At 57.2% G+C, this 21,795-nt stretch overlaps 1 protein-coding gene across 3 annotated transcripts; it reads left to right on the top strand.

Moving 5' to 3' along the window:
• The first annotated feature begins 2,526 nt into the window (after positions 1-2,526).
• MERTK (MER proto-oncogene, tyrosine kinase) lies at positions 2,527-20,846 on the top strand. 3 transcript variants are annotated; one of them, XM_017837426.1, is made up of 19 exons: positions 2,527-2,611; positions 6,512-6,866; positions 7,098-7,198; positions 7,381-7,554; positions 8,798-8,884; positions 9,492-9,607; positions 11,969-12,152; positions 12,401-12,552; positions 14,984-15,134; positions 15,453-15,606; positions 16,746-16,831; positions 16,924-17,019; positions 17,396-17,476; positions 17,745-17,837; positions 17,958-18,076; positions 18,285-18,394; positions 18,549-18,708; positions 19,010-19,146; positions 20,315-20,846. In XM_017837426.1, the coding sequence occupies exons 1-19, from the start codon at positions 2,542-2,544 to the stop codon at positions 20,787-20,789; spliced, it is 2,901 nt and encodes a 966-aa protein (XP_017692915.1). In that variant the 5' UTR covers positions 2,527-2,541; the 3' UTR covers positions 20,790-20,846. The 3 variants fall into 3 exon arrangements, with proteins under 3 accessions (XP_017692915.1, XP_017692916.1, XP_017692914.1); XM_017837427.1 differs by having other exon boundaries at positions 14,981-15,134; positions 15,486-15,606; XM_017837425.1 differs by having other exon boundaries at positions 14,981-15,134.
• Positions 20,847-21,795: the final 949 nt, after the last annotated feature.

Raw genomic sequence — 21,795 nt, 5'->3', positions numbered from 1 at the left:
CTGGGATCCTGCCAAGGGAAAGCTCAGGACACTCGTGGAGCTGCTGATGGGATCAGGAGAGGGTTAAAACCCTCACCCAGGCAGGAGAAGCCCGTGAGGATAAGGATAGGCAGCTCTGAGCTCCGGAGGAGGACACAGTGTCCATACAATACCAACACAGCTGGAAAACCTGGATTTCAAAGGACCGTGGCCCCTCCTCGCTGGGATGGCCGGGAGATGGATCGGATGACCTTGGATAGTGACTGGTTTAGCTGGTTCAGGGGCGATCCTGGTGCTCACACAGGCAGCCTTTGTTTCCATGAAAGGTTCTCCCTCCATTCCAGTTCTCCTTCCTTTGACATCAGTTGCCCTTTTCCCTCTCCCACCACCCCAGGAGGTATTTCCAGGGCCAAATGCCAAGTGATTCCCAGCCCCGGGCAGTGGGAGCAGGGGATGCTGTTTGGGGATGGTGAGTCTGTGTTTTGGGGCCAAAACCAGGAGCAGTTTGTGTGGACACCCCCAGCAACTGCTGAGTTTGGGCTCTGAGGTTGGGAATCCATCATCTGCTCCTGTATTCCATGTGCTGAGGGAAGGAGCAGGGGGATGGCAGCGAGGTGGAAGCTGCACATCCCCAACCCAAGAGCCAGAGTGGTCAGACTGTCTCCTTCCAGCTGCTTTTCCAGGCCTTTCCTATCACAAATCTCACCTGAGAGCTTCTCCTATTTTTCCTCTCCAGCTTTTCCTCCCTCTCCATGCAGCAGCCTCCTCCTCCCATCAAGCTGTGCAACAAACCCTCTGGAGCTGGAGCACCAGCACTGAGCAGAAACCAACCTGCTGTAAAGAAGTGACCCAAATTAGGGGATTTTAGGGAGCTGCTTAAATCCTCTTTACTTGCCCGGGTGTTCTCGTTGTTTATTTTATTAATAATCCTTTTTTGCAGACGTTGCCCCTCTTCCTCACCCTGTCTCAGTGGGGTGACAATATCCCAATGCAAGGGGCTGTTTCCACTCTGCAGCCAGAAAGTCCCAAGGCCTTTCCATTGCTTTGTTCCCAAAAATCACAAAGCCAGCGAGGAATGCAGCCAGACAGAGTGCACCCATGTGGCAAAGGCCGACCACAAATGACAAGCACGGGACAAATGCCTGTCCCCTGGTCTTGTCCTGCTCCCTGAGCGATGCTGGATCCACAGGGAACGTGCCAAAAATCTGGAGGGAAAGCGATGCTGCCGGAGCTGCATGGAAGGCACTGGATCTTAGGCACTGCTGAGGATGCTCTGACTCCTTGCAGCAGCTTTTCCTTCTCCCCTTTCCTCGGGCCCCCCAGTGCCACGTGCCCTTCCTCGGCTGCTGATGGCTTCAAGATGTGGGAAGCTGGTCCGGGAGGAAAATTCAATCCCTGTCACCAATGCCTGGGAATGTGCAGTGAATAAGCAGCTTTGCAAGTCAAAGAAACCTGGGAGTGATTTGTTCTTTTTTTTTTTAACTGAACTGAACAAGTTCTTTCTTCCCAGTTGGGAAAGACTTCGGACTGGATTATTTCAGTCACAACAAGCCCTGGTTCCCCAGATCCCAGGATCCCAGTCCCTTCACGTTTGTGGTGTGGGAAATGCTCGTGTCCTCAATATGGCTTGGTCCCAAATGTCCTCAGGCAAGGCCAGCGCTGGGGCAGGTTTGGAATACCGAGAAAATCCATCTTTTCCTTCCCGTGCCAGACAAAAAGAAGGTCAATATTTTTGCTAGGGAAATGCAGGTTTTGTCGTGGAATCCCTGAGGGAGCTGGAGGGGCTCAGCCTGGAAAAAAGGAGGCTCAGGGGGCACCTTCTCGCTCTCTACAAGTCGTTAAATCATGGAGTGGTTTGTGTTGGAAGGGACCTTAGAGCTCATCTTGTGAACAAGGACACCTTCCACTATCCCAGATTGCTCCAATCCCCATCCCACCTGGCCTTGGACACTAATGGGGTTGGGGCAGAGCAGATTTGAGCCAGGTGGGAGTCGGGCTCTGCTCACAGCTAACAAGCAACAGGTGAAGAGGAAACGTCCTGCAGCTGTGCCGGCGGAGATTTAGGTTGGACACCGGGAAAAAAAAATCCTTTGCCCAAAGTGCTGTTTATCCCTGGCACAGGCTGGACTCCCCATGCCTGGGGGGGAATGAGTAGATGTGGCACTTAGGTCGGGACAGCGCTGGGGGCGCGGTTTGAGCCCCGCAGCGCCGGTGCTGCCGGTGCCTCCCCCGCGGGGCCCCGCTGGAGGCGGGACGGGACGGGACGGGGACGGGATGGGACGGGACGGGACGGGGCGGGGCGGCGGCGCTGGCGGCCCCCGGGAGCGGCGGAGCGGAGCCGGTCCCGCTGCCCGGCCCGGGGCCGCTGGCGGAGCGCTCCTGGTGCCGCTCCCGGTGGCACTGACGGAGCGGTCCCGGTCGCGGTCCCGGTGGCACTGACGGAGCTGTGGCAGTGACGGAGCGGTGCCGGTGGCACTGACGGAGCTGTGGCAGTGACGGAGCGGTCCCGGTGGCACTGACGGAGCGGCGGCAGTGACGGAGCGGTGGCGGTGGCGGCAGGCGATGGGTACCGGGCGCTGGGCGCTGCTCTGGGCGCTGCTGGCGGCCCTGCGCCCGCCCCGCGGAGGGGCCGGTGAGTCCGGGAGGGATCCTGGGGGCGTGGGGGGGGGCACGAGGGCATCCCGAGGGGATCCCGGGACGACGGCCCCGGGATGGGGGACGGGGTCTTTATGTGCGGGACGCGGGAGCGCTTTTGCCGCGGGTGCTGCTCCGGGCGCTCAACCCCGCGGCCGGGCTGTGCCGTGGGCACCGCGGATCCCGGCACGGCTGGACCCCGGGGAGAAGCCCCGCGGGGGTTTCCCTGCGGTTTTCTGGCGGCATCGCAAACCAGAGTGTGTCTGGATGTGCTGGCACACAGGATCTGGATGTCCAGGACACAGGGTCTGGCTGTCCTGGTTCACTGAGTCTGGCTGTCCTGGCACACAGGGTCTGGCTGTCCTGGCACACAAAGTCTGGCTGTCCTGGGAGAACAGGGTTAGGCTGTCCTGGTTCACTGGGTCTGGCAGTCCCTGGACACAAGGTCTGGCTGTCCTGGCACATAGGGTCTGGCAGCCCCAGGACATGGGTTTTGAACGTCCTGGAACATATGGTTTGGTTTGTTCTGGAACAGAGGGTCTGGCTGTCCCAGGACTCAAGGTCTGACTGTTGTGGAACACAGGGTCTGGCTGTCCTGGCATACTGGGCACACAGGGTCTGGCTGTCCTGGCATACTGGGCACACAGGGTCTGGCTGTCCTGGGATGCAGGATTTGGCCATCCTGGCACACGGGGTTTGGTTGTTCTGGGACACAGCTCTGCAGTGTGGTCCTGTCCCAGCACTTTGCTGCCTGATGTGCCTCTGCTTGCTGGGGACACCACGACAGTGAGGGACCACAAACTGTGACAGATCAGTCAGGGATTTATCCCGTTAGCCATGAGCCAGCTGCGTAGCAGTGCTGGGAGAAATCATCGGGAATCACCCCGGGTTGTGGCCCTTTGCAGTGCTGGCAGTTTGGTGGCTTTTCAGCTCCACGTGCAGAAAGAAATGTGGAGATAAAGCAGTTTTTGGATTTCAGAAGTCCTGTGACCAGGGCTGCCCGACCTTTGGGCACAGCTGGGAGCTGCTGGGGGTCCACAGCCCCTGCTCAGGGATGCTGGGGGGTCCCAGAGTAGCTGTGCAGATGGAATTTGGCAGAGAAGGCAGGAATTTGAATGTTTGCTTTGGGCAGGGGGGAGTTAAAGCCCTGACTGTCACAGCAGGAGCCTGCAGAGGGGAGGGGGAACTCAACGTGGATATGACCAGGAATCCTGGGCTTGTTTATACGAAAGGTGTTTGAATGCTGAGGGTCTCTTTGGATTCCAGGGGGAAGTTCACTTCTTATAATCACAGAATCGTTTGGCTTGGAAAAGATCATTAAGGTCATAGAGTCATTAATCTGACACTGCCAGGTCTGCCACAGCTCCCAGGGGATGGGGAGCAGGAAACCCCACAGGCAGGGGTTCCTCATCCTTTCTGCTCAACAAGTGTCTGAGCAGAAAGCTGTGCCAGCAGGTGAATTACTTCCAGCAGCGGGAATTCCAGGGCTAGGGATGCAGCCAGCTTTTTGGCAGACTTGGATGCAGCAGAAGACCTTGCTGTGTCAGTCCTGGGGTGTGCAGCTCCCTGCTTGTTGCTTCTGATCCGCAATGAAGTACCCTGGCAGATTTTCCTGCTGCAACTCGGTTCTGCAGGGCAGTAACGGAGAAAGGCACGTGGGGCCTTCTGGGCTGGGCAGAAAGAGGTGTCTTTGTTAGCCCTTGAGTTCTGCTGTGATCCCAGGTGTTCTGAGAGCAGTGCTGCACTTGCAGGGGGGTGGATTTCCACGCCAGCTTTTCCCTCAGGCCAGGCTGTGGTTGGGACAGGAGCTGCTCCTGCACCCACGCAGGCACGCCGGGCTTGCAGCTCCCTGGCTTCAGCCTGACACTCTGGAGCCAGCCTAACTGCTCTGGATGCAGGGAAGGGCTGTCCTGCCACACAGGGGCAGAGGTGCCACGATATCCACATCCCAAACTTCTGCGGATGGAAGGGATACCCACAAGGGCAGCGCTGGATATGAGAAATTCCTGTTGTTACATGAGTCAGAGGGGAAAGTATTTCATTCCTGGGCCGGCAAACACCTCTTCCCACTTAATTAGTGTAAAAAACAAGGCTGAGATCCTCTGCCTTTACTTGAAGCAGCCCAGGGAAGCAGAAATCATCCCAGGGCACACATCCATGTGCTCCCAGGCCAGGGGTCCGAGCTGGGGGAGCTGCTCCGGCCGGAGCTGGAACGCTCCAAATGGAGCATGAAAACAGCACTTTGAGGTTGGATTGTGCTGGGCAGCGAGAGCAGCTCCAGCCTGAGTGACCTCCGGGAAGAGCAGGGGAGGGAAGGGAATTCGGGGTCGCTCCCTTGTTTGCTTTTGGCAGATCCCTTGGGAGCTGCCGGGGCGGAGGGGGGGATTTGTTGCAGAGCACGTCCCTCCGTGGAAGTCCCGCTGCGTTTTGCAGCGGTCACATGGCCTTTGTTTGTGTTGGGATGTGAGGCTTAGGAAGCAGGTTGGAAAAGCCTCGGGTCTTTTTGTTTCTTTCTGCGAGGGAAGCCCATTGTGTTGTAGGGGAGCCAGGGAGAGCCTCCCCCTTCTCCTCTGCGCCACCGGACCCCGCAGGGCTTAAAAAACCCTCCCCTGCTTTCTGTCCTCGCGTTTTAACCACTTCTTGAGGGTTAAAACCAGTGATTTAGCAAAGGGAGATATATCCAGCCTGAAAATTCGGTTGTGTTTCTTGGCTCCAGGGAAAACACACTAGGCTCGTGCCCCATTACTCACAACAGTGGTGACGTAGCTTTAAAAACTTGCTGTTTGATGTTTGAGGTCCTAAAACCTGCCCCAAACCAAACTCAGCCCGAGCTCAGGTTCAAATAAAAGGGTTGTGCTTTCTTTCTCTTTTTTTAAACTGCGAATAGTTGTTTGTTTTGTTTGTTTGGTTTTTTTAACTTGGAAGAGGGAAATTAATTTAGTTGAAATTCCTGTCTGGCACAATGCCTTTGCTTACTGAAAGGGAGACTTAGCACTCGGCCTGGGATTGCTGATGGCTGTGAAAGCCTTGGGAAGCTCAGAAATGGTCCAGTAAAATCACCCACACGTGGTGTATCCTCTGGATTTTCTCTCTTTAAAAATGTACATTTTTGGGAGAGGGAATTCCTTTATGTGGAGCTGCTTTTCACTTCGGCTGTGACTGGATGGGAAGTGCTGGGAGGAAGGGGGAAAACACCATTATAGGACTGTTTTATGATCTGTAGGTGGGGGCATGAAGCTGGTAAATAGCCTTCCCTTGGGAAAAAATGTGGGAAAAGAGCAGCACTAAACAGCAGCTGGCTCCTACACACTGTCTGAAGGCATTTCTCTGTCTGACTGCAGCTATTTTCCCAGGAAAGGCAGTTGAGTGGAGGCACTTAACTTAGCAAAAGTTGACTCAGAGCATGTTCCACTCTTGGAGCAGCTCCCTTGTCCTGGGAAGGGAATGGCATCACCAGCAGAGCCTAAAATCAGTGAAATTCCTGTCGGGAGCTCTTCCTCTGCCCCAGCTGAAAACTCTTGAGATGAGGCCCTGAAAGGGGCTTGCTGGTGTAAAGTCCCAAATTCCTGCTGCCCAGGGATCCTTTTATACTCCAGTCCCAGGGGTGCAGTGCAGCAGGAATAGCTCCTGCCTCTGCCCTGCCCCAAAAGATGTAGCTGAGTGTTTTCTTTAGCTTTAAAAATGGCTTTTTTGGAGGTGCTGCTTGTACGTGGTCAGTCCTGGGACAACCCCCTGCTCCACCTTTCCTCCCTGGGGCTCCTGGGAGAGGTCTGAGAGGTGTTGTGTTTTTGGCAGTGGAAACGAACTGCCTTTAGTTGTTCTTGGAGGGGGCTCAGCAGGGTTTTGGAGGGGGGCACTTGCTGCCTGGCGGTGACAAACCCAAGGTCTTCTCTTGCAGACGGTGCTGACCAAGCTCCGGGTGCGAGGCTGGACCTGTTGGCAGATTCCCACCGCCCGGAGCACGGCGTGGCCGCCGTTGGCCACTGGCCTCGCCGGAGCCCCAGGGAGGAGCCCCCCAGCAGCTCCCCGGGACAGCTGAGGTTCAACCCCACGGTGCGACACATCGTGATCAACGAGCACAGGGACGTCACCTTTAACTGCTCCATCAAAGTGCCCCAGGCGCTGCTCCGGCCGGACGCCCCCGGCATTTCCCTGTGGAAGGACGGCAGGGAGCTGCACGCGCTGGACCACATCGCCAGCAGCCACTTCGAGATTCCCGACGAGGAGGAGGTGTCCATGACCTCCACCTTCAGGTGAGCGCCGCTGTCCTTCCCGGGCGGGAAGGAGAGGTGCCCGATGAGGGACTGCCGCGTGACTAGGCAGGGGTTTGGGACTGGGATTAGGGTTCCCAAAGTCTGGCTTTGCAAGCCCAGGGTATCCCGGTGTGTGCCGTGGGGTGGTTGGTGCTGGATAGAACCCATCCCCGGGCTGGAGCGTTGCCGTGTCCTCCGGAGCCCTGACGTGCTCTCCGTTCCCTCCGGCAGCATCCTGGCGGCCCAGCGCTCGGATAACGGCTCCTACGTCTGCAAACTCAACATCTCTGGCATGGAGGTGGTGTCGGATCCCATCCTGGTGCAGCTGGAAGGTGAGCAGGAGGGGAGGGAGACGTGGAGCGTCGCGCCCCGGCTGAGCGGCGTCCCCGGGGGCCGCGAGCTGGGAGCTGTTCTCCGGGGACGGAGAATCCCTGTTGGGAAGGGGCTCATTGCTGCAGCCGGGCACAGCCCCCGGGGCAGTACCTTTGGCACTGAGAGTCGCTTCCCTGGCCAGGCCTCCCGCACTTCATCCGGCAGCCGGAGAGGCTGAACGTGAGCAGGGGCCGCCCGTTCAACCTGACGTGCCAGGCCGTGGGGCCGCCGGAGCCGGTGAGCATCTTCTGGTTCCGCAACAACGTCCGCCTCAACGAGCAGCCCCTCGTGTCCCCGTCCGTGCTGACCGTGCCAGGTGAGCCCGGCTGGGGCACCTCTGGGTGGTGGCAGGAAGGAAGGGCAGGGTGGGAAGGTGCCCCGTGTCGCCTCAGAGCCGGTCCCGCTGGCCTCGCACTCCTGTTATAGGGATAATAGGGTGTATGTGTTCCTGTCACAGCCCTGGGCACCACTCTTAAATCACGGGATATTCCGAGTTGGAAGGGACCCACAAGGATCACTGAGTCCAGCTCTCAAGTGAATGGCCCAGGAAACCCCATCCAAGCCCCTCTGGCTGCTGCCAGAAATTTCTTCCTTGGAAAAGGCAGATGCTCAAATGGCCCTTCCCTGAGCAAGAAGCAGATTTTTTCCTTCAGTGTGTGGCTGTGCCGACAAGAAACTGCTGCTCTCATGGGCTGCTTGACTGGTGGTCCCCTTTCCATGTCTCTGGAAGAGCCTGGGGTGGTCCCAGCAGCGTGTCTCCATTCCAGCTGGTGGAGCACAGGGAGAAAAATCCTTCGTGTCCCATAAAACCCACTGGGCAGAGGCAAAAGAGGGGGGATTTTTTACCTTTGCTTGTGAGGAGAAGGCCATTAGTTAATTAACAGCCAGGCTATAACTGACTGGTCTTGGCATCCAAAGGCGGCCTTTAAAGGGCAGCGAAAGCAGGAAGAAGTGACTCATTCCTCTTGGATGTCCTTGCATCCGGCTGGCACTCGCTCGGTTGGGTCACTGGAACAGTCCTGCTCCTGGCCCAGGAGCACTGGGATGAGCCAGCACTCATGGCACGTCCATGGCAGCAGCAACCAGGAGGCACCTCCAGTAAACCCTTGGCAAAAGGGCCAGAAATGCTGAGCCCAGGGGGAAACCAGCAGCCATCCCTCCCCCCCCTGCCCCGGGTATTTCCAGTGGTCCCTGTCTGTGATCAGCTGGAGATTTGAGCAATCTTTGACAAGCAATCAGTCATCTGACCCAGCCTGGGGGCTCTTCTGCTTTCTGCCTTTCCCCTTTTGAGGGCAGAGCACGTTGTTCCCCAGGGAGGTTGTGCAAGGGCCCGGTAGGGACGCACCGTGCCGGGCCCCGCTCCGGTGGCACACGCGTGTTCCCGGCGTGGGATGGGGCTGAGCCGGGCCGTGGGGTCACCCTCGGGCACGAGTGCCACACGTGTGAATGACAGACCTTCTGTGCTGCTCGAGGTGGTGAAGTCTAAGGGAGGAAGGCGGGAGGGTTCTGGTGGGGTTGGGTGCGTGTCCAGTGCACAGGGACGTGTTTCTTCCCCGCAGGAATCAACGAGACGACGCTGTTCAGCTGCGAGGCCCACAACAGCAAAGGGCTCACGGCGTCCAGCCCCGGCCAGGTCAACGTCAAAGGTCAGCCACGGGACCCTCCCTTTCCCTGCTAAACCCCTGCGTCCAAGCAGGAGCTCTCCACACTTCCAAGCACTCGTCCCGCACAGGCTGAGGGGAGATCCCATTTAGGACTCCCAGACTTATTTTTTTCCCTGTTTTAATCCTGTATTTAAAGTGGGATCTACATCCATTCCATCGTCCCGGGCTTGGGGAGGAAGCACCAAAGAGCACATTTGAAAGCAGAACTGTCAGCCCTGGGTTTAGGAAGGGCTGTATCACTCTTTTCCTTCCTTCACGAACGTTCACAATTTTCCACAGGAAATGGTGGAAATTGCTGACATTCCTAACGGGAGCCACTCTGGCAACACGAGGAAGGTGTTCCCCAAATATGTCATTGCCTCTAAGCAACCCAGAGTGCTCACAAATATAGAACACACTCAAAATAGTCCTGAAAATGACCTTTTCTGTGCTTCCCTGTCCGGTGGTCCGGCCCATCCGCAGGACTCCGATGGAGGACGACGCAGCAGCCGGAGCCAGGGCCGTGCCTGGGGGTCATTCCTGAACCCCAGGAGCTGCCAGGGAAAACCAACACGTCCTCCAGCTGAGTGTCCTCGGTTTCTCCCTGCAGGAATCCCATCTGCGCCCGTCAGCGTGCGTGTCCTCAACAGGACAGCCCACGGCATCGGGATCTCCTGGGAGCCGGGCTTTGATGCCTTCTCTGCCTTCAACAGCTGCAGGGTCCAGGTAAACATCCAGGATTCCCCCCTGTCCCTCAGCCCTCCTCACACGGATGCTCCGAGGCAGGTGGGAGTCGGTGGTGTTTGGCATGAACTGCACGGGTTTCCTGGAATCCTGGGATGGTTTGGGTTGGAAGGGACCTTAAAGATCATCTTGTGATGCCCACGTCCCATGGGCAGGGACACCTTCCACGAGACCAGGTTGCTCCCAGCCCCATCCAAGCTGGCCTTAGACACTTCCAGGGATGAGGCAGCCACAGCTTCTCTGGGCAACCTGTGCCAGGGCCTCCCCACCCTCACAGCCAAGAATTCCTTCCCAATATCCCATCTAGCCCTGCCCTCTGTGAGTGGGAAGCCATTCCCCCTTGTCCCCTCACTCTCTGCCCTTTTCCAAAGCCCCTCCCCAGCTCTCTTGGAGTCCCTTTCCTCATGGGCAAGACAGTCAGGTTGTCATTTTCATGGAGAGACTCTCAGAAATGCCCCAAGGAACTTTTTGGGAAGCCTAGAGTTGCTGCAGCCACTTGCTTGTCCTGGTCAAACACTTCCCAAACCAGCAGCATTCCCAGTGGGGTTTGGAGAGAGGCAGGTTTCCCTCAGCTCCCCACTGCTTACAAACACTGGGAAGGAGCTGAGGGGTTGCCTGTCTCCTGGACAAGTCAGAGAATGCCACTTCCATGCCCTGCAGGCCTTTTCCACCTGCCCTCCGTGGCTGGTTTCCCAGTTCAAGCCCATTTGCTCTCACGGATATGGTTTTTATCCTGGATAGTCTCCACTCCAGCTGAGATGACATGTGGCTGGAGGAGGTGTTTGAAGGCAGGTAAAAGTGAAAGCAGTTCCAGGGAGGGAAGGTACCAGAGCTAATATTAGCATGGTAGCCGCTGCTGCCTTCCAGCTGGAGCTTGGGAAGCGGGGTGGAGAGCCAAGGAATTTCCTCTGACACAACATTCACGGGCTGTCAGTAGGAAACAGCCTCTCAAACTGGAAAACAAGAGCTGATTTCTGGCAAAAAACACAGCCGTGACTCAGCCCTTTTCGCTCCTGTCCCCTTTGATAATCCCACCGCCCGAGTGACTCACTCCCAGCTGTCCCACCTGCCGAGCTCCAACTCTTTCAGTTTGCAAACATCCTGATTTTCTTAAAAAAAAAAAAAAAAAAAAAGGCATGGATTTGATGGACTCTCTCCAGAAGATGAGCTGAGGATGGAGCTGGATGCTCAGGGCAAGAGCTGGGCCCGGCGGCGCTTTTGGGGACACATTGTGTGTGTTCCCTGGTCATTGACAGCTTGGGGACCTCCTCACAGACTCTGCCCATGGAGGTGGCATTCCCTGACTTCTCCAGGAGACCCCTCAGCTCCTTCCCAGTGTTTGTAAGGAGTGTGGAGCTGAGGGAATCCTGCCTCTCTAAACCCTGGTGGAAAGGCTGCTTGCCTGGGAAGTGTTTCACCAGGACAAGCAAGTGGCTGCAGCAACTCCAGGCTTGCAAAGAGCAACTTGGAGTATTTCTGGGCATCTCTCCGTGGAAAGACACGGCAACCTGAGGCTGAAGGCTGTTCCCTTTCATTTTGGCTGGAAAACACTGATGCTGAGACCATCCTGGAATACCTGGGGGGGTGCTCTTGCTGCTTGAGCACAAGGGCAGGTCTCCTGCCATCCCAACATCTGGATGGAGGCTTTTGAGAGGACTGCAGGACCTTCTGCACGTGGGGCACACTGAAAACACATCCTGTGGGTTGGGTTGTCTTCTGAGTGAACTGCCTCACTCTCACTGGTGTTCCTTGTTCTTGCTCTTCCCTCTTTCCTCCCACCATCCCACTCAGGTGGTGCTTCCCACAAAGAGGCGCGTCCTGGAGAGCTGCAGGGGTTGTGTGGGCAATTCTCTGGGGGCTCCACATCCAGCCCTTTGGGGAGAGGGCAATTTACCTTCCTGCAAAAAGCAGGACTTGCTTTTGGGATGTTAAATTCATCCATGCTGCCAAATATAATGATGGAGCCTAACTAGGCCTGGGATTAATCCCGTGGCATCCAACTGCGCTAAATCCTGTTTTCCAGTGATGTGTTGCACAGAAAAAGGACTTTCTTTTGCTTATTTGGTGTGTGCTGCCCTGTCATTTTATTTGGGGTTCCTTTGGCTCCCTCCCTCCTCCTCCCCAACATCTCTTCCATGTCCCTGCTGCAGGGGTGTCTTCTCCACACGTGTGGGATCCCTGTCCCTGGGTCCCATCAGGACCTGCCATCAGCTCTCCAGCGTGCAGGAACACAGCCCTGATGGGAAGCAGGGCTCCGGATCCTGTTTTCCCACGTAAGATTCCTGCTCCCCTGCAGGTTGTCTCTGACTAATCCCTGTTTGTGGGCTGATTGTTCCAATTAAGGTGGAGGAAGCCATTCCACGAGGCAACGTCTCCCTTCTGCTGTTCAGCACGTCCGTGCCCCCCCACGGGTACCACATCCAGCAGCTGGAGCCCATGGAGAGCTACAACATCCGCGTTTCCTGCAGGAATGAGGTCGGCTGGTCAGCGTTCGGCCCCTGGATATCCGCCAGCACCACCGAGGGAGGTAGGAAACCAGGAGTGGAGACTGGGAAGGGTTTCCCTGCCCTGGGAGAAGCAGCCGTGCTTCGTGCAGGGCTCCCTGGATGAGATGCTGCTCCGGAGTCGTGGTGGCTCACAGGGTTGGGAAAGGAAATTTCCCCATCTGCCATCACAGGCTGAAGGAAATCCCATGGGATTTCTGGTCAGTTCCGGCTGATTTTCCATCAGACTCCTCACCCATCCCTTCACCTCCTTTCCCTCCGATCCCTGCAGCTCCGACCACGCCGCCGCTGAACGTCACGGTGTCCTTCAATGAATCCAGCTCCTCGCTGGAGATCCGGTGGGTGAAGCCACCCCTGGGCAGGATCCACGGGGAGCTCCAGGGATATCACGTCCGGTACAGGTGGCAGAGCTCCAAGGGGATGGTGAGTCCCTGGGGAAATGGGGAAGAAGGGCTGAAGCCTAGGAAAAAAAAAATCCCAGCAGGGATGTCCAGATCGGTCCTGGTGCTTCCTTATATTCCTTTGGAGCCTGTTTGTGCTGCCTCGTGCTTCCCTCTGGATTTCTGCCATACAAACCATCCCTTTCCTCTGTTTGTGTAACTCACGGCCCTGCGGTCAACCCGAAGGCGCGTGGGAGAGCGTATTCCCTGGATTTTGAGTTGCTCCTGCTCAGGTGGGATTTATCCCGTGCATTAACTCCTCTGCAAACCCACGGCACAGAGTTCCAGAGCTCGAGGAACACTTCGGGCCAAAGCCCTGGCTGTGAGTGCGTGAAATCATCCGGCAACCCCTTGCTTGCCTTTTCCAGGATTCGGGAGGCAGCCTGCAGGAATTTTCTAGGGCGAGGTTGGCCTGGCCTCTGTGGGCAAAAGAGCCTCTATCCAGGCTCTGCCAGAGGGCAGGAGCCTCTGGATAAACGTGTCCAGCTGTCGCCTCTGCCCTGTGGTTTGGGCTTGTGGTGGCCTGAACCCGGCGTGGAAACTGTGACTCACCCCCTAATTTTGTAGGATGCTGCATTTTCTGTTCTCCTTTTGCTCCTCTGGAAAAAAAAAAATAAGAAAAGCCCATATAGATGCAGCCCTGAATGAGACCAGGGAAACAATATCCTGGTCTTGTGACCAACAGGGGAAAAAAAAACCTGCTGACGGCTTTGTCGTCTGTCCAGCAAAAGGGCCAAACCCTGCCCTTGCCCTTTAAGCCCTGGGAGACTGTTTTGTTGTTGTTGTTGTTATTTTTCCATCCATTTCCCCACTCAAGTGCTTATGGAGGGAAATTTTCTCCAGTTCTCAATTTTAACAGGAGCCTGAGTCACGAGAGTGACGTGCTTTATGAGCAGGGGAGCTTTGACTCCTCAGAAAGTTCCTCCAAAGGTTGGACTCGACGATCTCTGACGTCATTTCCAACTCTTATTTCGCAGAATTATTTTCACCAAGTCCCCGAGTTTTGGCCCTGGACAGGCTAAATATGGACTGCCCCAAAATAACCACGAGTTTTGCCAGGATAAAGTCATGGGGGAGCCGGATCTCTGTGTCACAGGGCCACCTGCAGGTCTCTCCACAACCAGGAAAACTCAAAAAAGTCGGTTTATTTTGCTCTTAAACTGGCAGCTCCTGTTTGAGCCAAGGCTGCCGCATCTGGGATGTGAAGGAATTCCTCAACTACCACAAAACTCCTAAAAAAACCGTCAAATTTGGCTGGTCTGCCCTGCTTTGTGCTTACTGTCTGTGACATCAGCAGGGTCTGTCCTCAGCTGACACAGCAGAGCCCTCTGGGACAGGGAAGGATCCCGGGGCATTTTTAGGCTGCTGGTAGGGAAAGGACCTCATGTGGAGGCTGGAGGAAGGCAGGAATGTGGGAATGGGGGCGACAGCAGGTCCCAGCTCCTGCCACTACCCAGTGATGCAGGAACGCTCCTGGAGCTGGGGGGTTTCACATCCATTCCCGTGGCTTTTGTGGGACTGGGAACAGAAACCGGCTCCCTGTGAGCAGCTCTGATTCCCTTCTCCTCACCCACTGATGCCCCTCACCTCCTGATTCCCTCCTTCTCTCCCACAGATCCCCCTTGGCTCCGTTCCCTCCTCCTTGCTCACCAATCCCCCTCATCTCCTGGCTCCCTCCTGCTCTCCCACCGATCCCTCTCTGGTCCTGCTTTTTTGTGGGATGTCCACGAAGGAGCCGGGCTCTGCTGGGCACAGCCTGCCAGATGTTTTGATTGCAGCTGGGCAGCTGTTTTGCAGCTGGAAATCGGCAGAGAGCAGCAGCAGCAGCACTTTCTGAGCTGAAAACAACCAGGAAGCAGCAGGGAATTTGCAGGGAAAGACTCCTGTGTTTTTTCCAAGGCCTGTGCTATGGGACACGATGCCAGGCAAGGAAGCAGTCCTGAAAGCTGGAAATATAATTAGCTGAACACAAAAACCACAGGCAGAAAATACCTGCCCTAAGATCTGCTTCCTGCGGGCAGAGCGCTTGGATGATCCCACCAGGAGCGTGCAGGGAGCTCGGAGGCTCCATGGGCACTCCAGTGGCCACAGGGAGGACTGAGGGTCACAATCCTTGTGAGATCCCATTCCCACCTCTTTCCTGGCTCAGGCTGCCAGTGCTGCTGCTGTTGAGAAGCAAAGAGGGCCAAAACCACGAGGATTTGAACGGGAAACGCTGCCCGGCTCCTTTCCCGATCCCATCCGGCCCTCGCACACAGGGCCATTCTTCTCCCTAAATAGCCCAGTGCTGCGTTTCCTCTGGGCTGGGAAAGCAAAGCCATTCCAAAGGTTGCCAGGGGGACAGTTCTCAGTGAATGCCCGGGTCTCCCTGCGTTCCCCAGCTCAGGGTGTTCTCCCTGTGCCGTCCCCAGCAGGACGTCTCTGCCGAGGTGTGGCTGAACTCCAGCGTGGCCGTGCTGCCCGTGGTGGCCACCAATGCCACCTGCTCCGTCCGCGTGGCCGCCGTCACCAAGGGAGGGGTGGGACCCTTCAGCGTTCCCGTGGACATCTTCATCCCCAGCACCGGTAAGGAGATGCCTGTCCCTGCCCCAGGGGAGCAGGGTGGGATGATGGGAAGCACCCAGGTCGTGCTTCCCGTGCCCGGCCAAGCCCTTTGCCATCCCTCCATTCCCATTTGGACACTTCCCCTGCCAGCCAAGGAGCAGGGACTGTCATTTGGGAGCAGGAGATCTTGCTCTCCACGTGCAGCCTCGCTCCTCATTCCCACTCCTCCCACGTAACCCTTCTCTGGGCTCGGCTCCAGCCCCTGGGAATTCCTCCCCTGAGCCCTGGGTGCTGCAGGCTGACTCTCCCACCGGCTCCATTAACAGGATGTTTTCTTAGGATTAATAACCTCAGCCCCATCTTTGACTCCAGCCTCTGGGAACGCTGACTCCTTTGTCGTGGCCCTGGGCTTTATCTGCGGGACCGTCGCTGTCGGACTCATCCTCTGCTTGTCCGTGGTCATCCAGAAACGATGTGTGGAAACAAAATATGGGTAAGGGGAGGGAGAACTGGGCAGGTCCCAGGTGGGTGGGTGGGTGGCCAGCGGATTTGGGGACAAAGGTCTCTGTCTCCAGGACTGGTGGTGTTGCCACGAGTAGCATTTTTTATGGTGGGGGACTGAGTGTATTTTTGCTGCAGTGATGGTATTTCCTTCCCTTCCTTGCCCAGCACTTCACCTTTCGCTCACTATTCCTATTTCTAAAGGGAAGTGCAACTTGGTGTGGGAGTTGTTTTGACATGGAGGTGAGAGGGCAGGGATGTCTTCTCTGTGACCTGAGGGAATGGCTGGAGCTGTGTCCGGGGAGGTTTAGGTTGGATCTCAGGAAGATGTTCCTCCCCCAGAGGGTGATTGGGCACTGAACAGGCTCCCCAGGGCAGTGGGCACGGCCCCAAGGCTGCCAGAGCTCCAGGAGGGTTTGGACAATGCTCTCAGGGACAGGGTGGGATTGCTGTGTCCTGGGGTGTCCTGTGCAGGGCCAGAAGCTGGACGTGATGATCCCTGTGGGTCCCTTCCAACCCAGGATATTCCACGATTCTATAATATCCTGTGGCCTAGAGAAACCCCTCCTGCCTCATCCCACGCTCCGGTTCCACGGCCCAGTGTTGTTTAAATAACACAGACAAAGGGCTGTGTTCCCCTACAATAAGCCAACACTACTCACTCATCCTTGTGACTTCCCAAGTGGCATTAACTGCCCTGTGCTCCCAGTTTGGAAACTGGTGGTGTGTAAGGATCCCTTTCTGAACTGGTGTAGCGTTGTCACTCTTTCCCTGCTCCAGCCCCGGAGCATCCTGCCCTGTTTTTGCTCCCCAGAGCTGGACCCCAGCAGGGCCCTGCAGCAGAGGGGCTGTGCAGCGTCTCCAGCAGCATTCCTACCAGCACAGACTGCTCCTGGAGTAGGAAATGAGTATCCTATTTCCTCCCCAAAACCTCTGTGACTCACTCCTTGACACCCGGGCCTCCTTTATGGAGCGGCTGTTTTGCCGGGCCGTTGTAGGCGATGGAGCTGGTCCAGCCAGGGGGAAATGAAAAACGGGCATTTCCTCCTTCCCTACGGATCCCACGGGTAGCCAATTCCTTCATCCAAGCAGCCACACGCGTTCCAGCAAGGTGTGTTTCTGTCCCACCAGGAATGCTTTCAGCGGGAACGACTTGGAGCTGGCAGTGAGCTACACGGCCAAGAAGTCCTACTGCCGGAGAGCCGTGGAGCTCACGCGTAAGGATGACTTGTTATCCCTTTGCAAGGAGGTTCGGGGGGTTGGGGCAGCAGGTTGGAGGTGACTGAGCTGCTGTTCCCCTCTCCTGCAGTGGGAAGCCTGGGAGTCAGCAGGGAACTCCAGCAGAAGCTGCAGGATGTGGTCGTGGACAGGAACGCCCTGAGCCTGGGGAAGGTCCTGGGAGAGGGTGAGTGGAGAGCTGGGAGTGGACATATGGGATATGGGGCTGCTGCTCTTCCCTACATCACCCCCAGCTCCAGGCCCAGGGGATGTGGGGAGATGGTGGGACAAGGCAACCAAGTGCCCTGGGTTCATAGAATCACGGAATCCTGGAATGGTTTGGGTTGGATGGGACCTTAAAACTCATCTTGTTCCAAATCCCTGCCACGGGCAGAGAACCTTCCACGAGCCCAGGTTGTTCTCCTTGTGTTCACTGATAAGGAACAAGCCTTCCCCAGGCTTTTCTGGGGACAAGGTCTCCATCTTTTCAGGGACACAGCAGTGTCCTGAAAGGTGGTGCTTTGGGCTGTGGATAAAGGGATTTCTTCTTTCCCGTGGCACAGGGGAGTTCGGATCAGTGATGGAGGGACGCCTCAGCCAGCCCGAAGGTGTCCCACAGAAGGTGGCTGTGAAGACCATGAAGTGTAAGTAATTCCCAGTCCTCCCAGGACTTTGTTTATCCCACTGGATGCTGGCATTCCCACTACCTCTCTCAGGAACAGCATCCTGGCACCAATTAGTGGCCCCTCTGCCACAGCTCCTGGTGCCATCAGGAAGGGACACTCCTATCAGACATCCAAGGATGGTGGAGCCATCCCGGTGACCCCTTTCCCATGCAGGAGCTGTGCTGTGAGGGGAGGTGGCAGCAGCAGTGCTCGGTGTTAAACCTCCTTCTTTTTCTCTGCTTCCCAGTGGATAACTTTTCCCAGAGGGAGATAGAGGAGTTCCTCAGCGAAGCAGCGTGCATGAAGGACTTTGACCATCCCAATGTCATCAAGCTCCTGGGTATGGAATGTCACTCCCTGCCCTCCAGCTGGGATTTGGGCTGGGGAGCCTGGCCTGGATCCTGCACGGATCCGTGGGGGACTGTGGTTGCCTTTTCCAAGCTGTCTGTGTTTTTCCCAGGAGTGTGCATCGAGCTGAGCTCCCAGCAGATCCCCAAGCCAATGGTGATCCTGCCATTCATGAAATATGGGGACCTGCACAGCTTCCTGCTCCGCTCCCGGCTGGAGATGGCCCCCCAGGTAGGGAGCACCCGCAGCAGTGGGATCAGGGTGGGAAAGGAATCCCCGTCCACAGCTCCTGTAGGCTTGTGGTTCAAGGAATGGCCCAGTCTGAGGGATGAACGTCTGGAATGTCAGCTGGCAGCCCTGGACGAGGAAGCCTTTTGGATCAGCCCCCACGTGCTTCCCAAAGGCCTCACGCTGCCTAAAACCCACCTTCCCTTCCCAGTTCGTGCCCCTGCAGACGCTGGTGAAGTTCATGGTGGACATCGCCCTGGGGATGGAGTATCTGAGCAGCAGGAACTTCCTGCACAGGGACCTGGCGGCTCGGAACTGCATGTGAGTTTGTTTTCCTGGGAACACCGGCAGGAAATCCTGGGGATTTACGGCCCGGCTCGGCTCCCTTCCCTACAACCTCCCTCGCTCTCGGGAGGCAGAGCTCAGCCCCGGGTTTGTGCTCCGGGCTGGAGCTTTCCCTGCTTTCCCCTGGCAGGTTGCGGGATGACATGACGGTGTGCGTGGCAGACTTTGGCTTGTCCAAGAAGATCTACAGCGGGGATTACTACCGGCAGGGCCGGATAGCCAAGATGCCGGTGAAGTGGATCGCCATCGAGTCCCTGGCCGACCGTGTCTACACCACCAAGAGCGACGTGGTAGGTGGAGGAAAAACTGGGAACCAAACCCTGTGCTCCAGTTGTTGTCGTTCCCTGGAAGTGCCAGAGGGGCAGGAGGCTGTGGGTGACCTTTCCCTGCCGGCCCGGCCTCCTGCCGTGGGTTTGTCCCCGTGGCCGCTCGCCCCTGCCACGCCAGCGCTTGTTATTCCCGTTTTTTGGGAGGGTGACAGCTCTGCCCGTTGTGCCTGGCACGCCGGGCAGCGACCTTTGCCCATGAAAAGGGTCATTCATTCCCCCTGGAGTGTCCTTTCAGCGCTGTCCTTTCCCTTTGTCCCCGCAGTGGGCCTTTGGCGTCACGATGTGGGAGATCGCGACACGCGGGATGACGCCCTACCCGGGGGTGCAGAACCACGAGATCTACGAGTTCCTCTTCCACGGGCAGCGCCTCAAGAAGCCCGAGGATTGCTCGGATGAGCTGTGAGTACTGGAACCCCGCTCCTGGGCTCCGCCACGTTCTGGATGAAAAGTATCCTGGGAATGAGCTCACAGATGCGATAGGTCTCCCAAGTTTTGATGTGCCTAAGGGAAACCACATCCTGTGTCACCCTCCCTGTGTCACCCAGGGAGGGAAAAAGCAGCTGAACTCCAGGCAATAATCCCAACAGGTGTCCCCCAGGGAGAAGTGATGGTTTTTTGCACAGACGAGCTGAAGTCACCAGGAGCAGTCAGGGATAGGATTTTTTTAGTGCTTTATTTCTTTATTTTTTTGGTTAAGACAGTTTTAGCCAGGAGGTCCTTCCTGGCTGGTGATGCTCCTCTGTGCCCCACAAAACTCCCCTCTAGGGCCCTTCATGGCCTCAAATCCACAAATCTGGAAACCTCGAACCTGGATTTCTGAGCAGCTCAGCAAAGGCTTTTCTGCTGAGTTTCCTTCCTGAGTTTTCTCTGGTGCCACTAGAGCTGAAAATGTTTAATCTCCCTGTGGCTAAGAATCCAAACCGGATAAACTGAGTTGTGCAACGTTTCCTAAAAGGCTCCTCTTCCAGCGCCTGTTCCTGAAGGAAGCGGCGAAGGAACCTTTTTAGATCCCGCCTGCCCGAGGGTGGGGAGGCAGTGTGTGCCCAGCTGGGACCTGCTGGGAACTCCCAGTGCTCCCTGACATCCAGCCTGGGAGCAGGCACCTGCCAAGAGAGGGACTGGGCATCCCTGACGCAGAACTGGGATGTTCCCAGGGAACAGATCCCAGGGCTGCACTGGGAGAGACTTGTAACACTTCTGACAGCAGCTTGGGCTGATCAGTCCCTGCCCTTTGGAAACAGACCGAGCAGAGAGAGTTGTTTTTGCTTTGTTTTCATGGAAAGCTCAAGGCTTGCCCAGTTTGGAGGGAAGCTGGGAATTAACCCCCTATCTCCCTTAATCCAGAGAAATACAGGCTGCCAGAGAAGCTGTAACTGCCCCATCATTGGGAGAGTGTTCAAGGCTAGGTTGGACAGGGCTTGGAGCAACCTGGGTTAGGGGAAGGTGTCCCTGCCCATGGCAGGGGGTGGAACTGGATGGGCTTTAAAGTCCCTTCCAGCCCAAACCAGTCTGGGATTCTGGGGTTCTGGGATCCTCTGAGATAACCATGCTCCTCTCCCATTTCCAGGTATGAAGTCATGTCTGCGTGCTGGAGAGCCGACCCTGCCACCCGCCCCACCTTCTCCCAGCTCAAGGTCCACCTGGAGAAGCTGCTGGAGAACCTGCCCAGCTCCAAGGGCTCCGGGGAGGCCATCTACATCAACACCAGCTTGCCCGAGCAGAGCCCAGACTCCACACAGGATTCGGGCTTCCCGCAGGTGGACTCAGACTTGGACGCCGGGGACGTGTCGGAGCCCGGCTCTCCCGGCGCGGAGGCGGCGCTGGTGGCCGTGGATGTGCATCCCGGCGAGCCCTGGGGGACGAGGTACGTGGTGGAGGAGCAGCTGGGCGGCCTGGCCGAGGATCCCTACGTCCCGCTGCTGCCCGGGGCCAGCTCGGAGCCAGGGAGCCGCTGGAGCCAGGCCAGCACTCTGCCGGCACCGGAGCCGGCGCGGGCCGAGAGCCGCGGGGAGGACTCGGAAGTGCCGCCGGGAAAGGTGTGAGCGGGCACCAGGACAAGGACACAGAGGGTGTATTTTAATAAATGGTCGTCTCTTTTACTTGTTATCTCCTGCACGGTTTTCCTGGCGGAGTCTGGCCCTTCCCGGGAGCTCCTTCCTTGGGCTGAAGTACTGAGGGTTTGGAATTGACGCCATAATTATTTTTCTGTAATTGTTTTTCTTTCCCAGAAGGACCAGAGCGGAGTGGGGCGAGCAGTGCCGAGGGCCTGGAGCTCCCCACACTGTGGGGGCAGCGAGCCTTGCAGGGCCTGGTGTTTTCCCACTTTTCCACCGTGTGTTGAGGATTCTGGGGTGGTCTAGGCTCTTGCTATAGAACCTGCTGGGGGACTTCATGCTGCAAGAAATCATGGAAAATGGCAGCAGGAACCCCAACAGGAACAGTGTGTGCTCCCGCATTCCCTTCTCCCAGAGAGCAGGTTCCCATCCATCCACGTGCTGAGGAACCGTCAGTCCTGTCGCAACAACGGGGAAACAGGAGTCTGTGAGGGGGGTCCCGGGAGGGCTGGAGCCCCCCAGCCGTGGCCTGGCCCTTCCCTGCTGCCCATTCTCTGTTTTTGGGGGGATTTCTGCTGCTTCCCTTCAGGCAGCGACTGGAGCCGGACTCTGCGCTCTGTGCAGCACCTCCCGCCTCTCCAGGGGGCGCAGGGGGTGGGAAAGGGGCTGGAGAAGGGAGTACCGGGCTGGGAGAAAGTGCAGAGCTGGGAAAGGGGGTCCCGAGCCGGGGCAGGTGGTCCTGGCCCAGGCGGAGCGGGGGGACCTTCGGGGGCTCTCCCGCACGGTGCTCGCTCCACACGGCAGCGGCAGAAACAGGTTTTCTGGGGGAAAAAGCCCAACCCCTGTGGGGACGGGCCGGTGTCCCGGGGGATGGATGCCCGGAGCCGGCCGGTGTCCCATGGGATGGATGTGCGGGGCCGTGCCGGTGTCCTATGGGATGCGGGGGGCCGTGCCGGTGTCCCATGGGATGGATGTGCGGGGCCGTGCCGGTGTC

This window comes from Lepidothrix coronata, unplaced genomic scaffold, assembly GCF_001604755.1.
Source record: "Lepidothrix coronata isolate B3197 unplaced genomic scaffold, Lepidothrix_coronata-1.0 Scaffold304, whole genome shotgun sequence".
Lineage (NCBI taxonomy): Eukaryota > Metazoa > Chordata > Aves > Passeriformes > Pipridae > Lepidothrix > Lepidothrix coronata.
Note: the sequence above shows the minus strand (reverse complement) of the source record. Positions and strands in the feature narration are given on the sequence as shown.

What these genes read in the sequence shown, in the direction of transcription:
- MERTK (XM_017837425.1), top strand. Translation starts at nt 2,542, where the DNA reads ATGGGTACCGGGCGCTGGGCGCTGCTCTGGGCGCTGCTGGCGGCCCTG. An exon ending in GAGAGCCGTGGAGCTCACGC is followed by an intron (nt 16,832 to 16,923) that starts GTAAGGATGACT and finishes CCTCTCCTGCAG; the next exon opens with TGGGAAGCCTGGGAGTCAGC. An exon ending in GGCTGGAGATGGCCCCCCAG is followed by an intron (nt 18,077 to 18,284) that starts GTAGGGAGCACC and finishes TTCCCTTCCCAG; the next exon opens with TTCGTGCCCCTGCAGACGCT.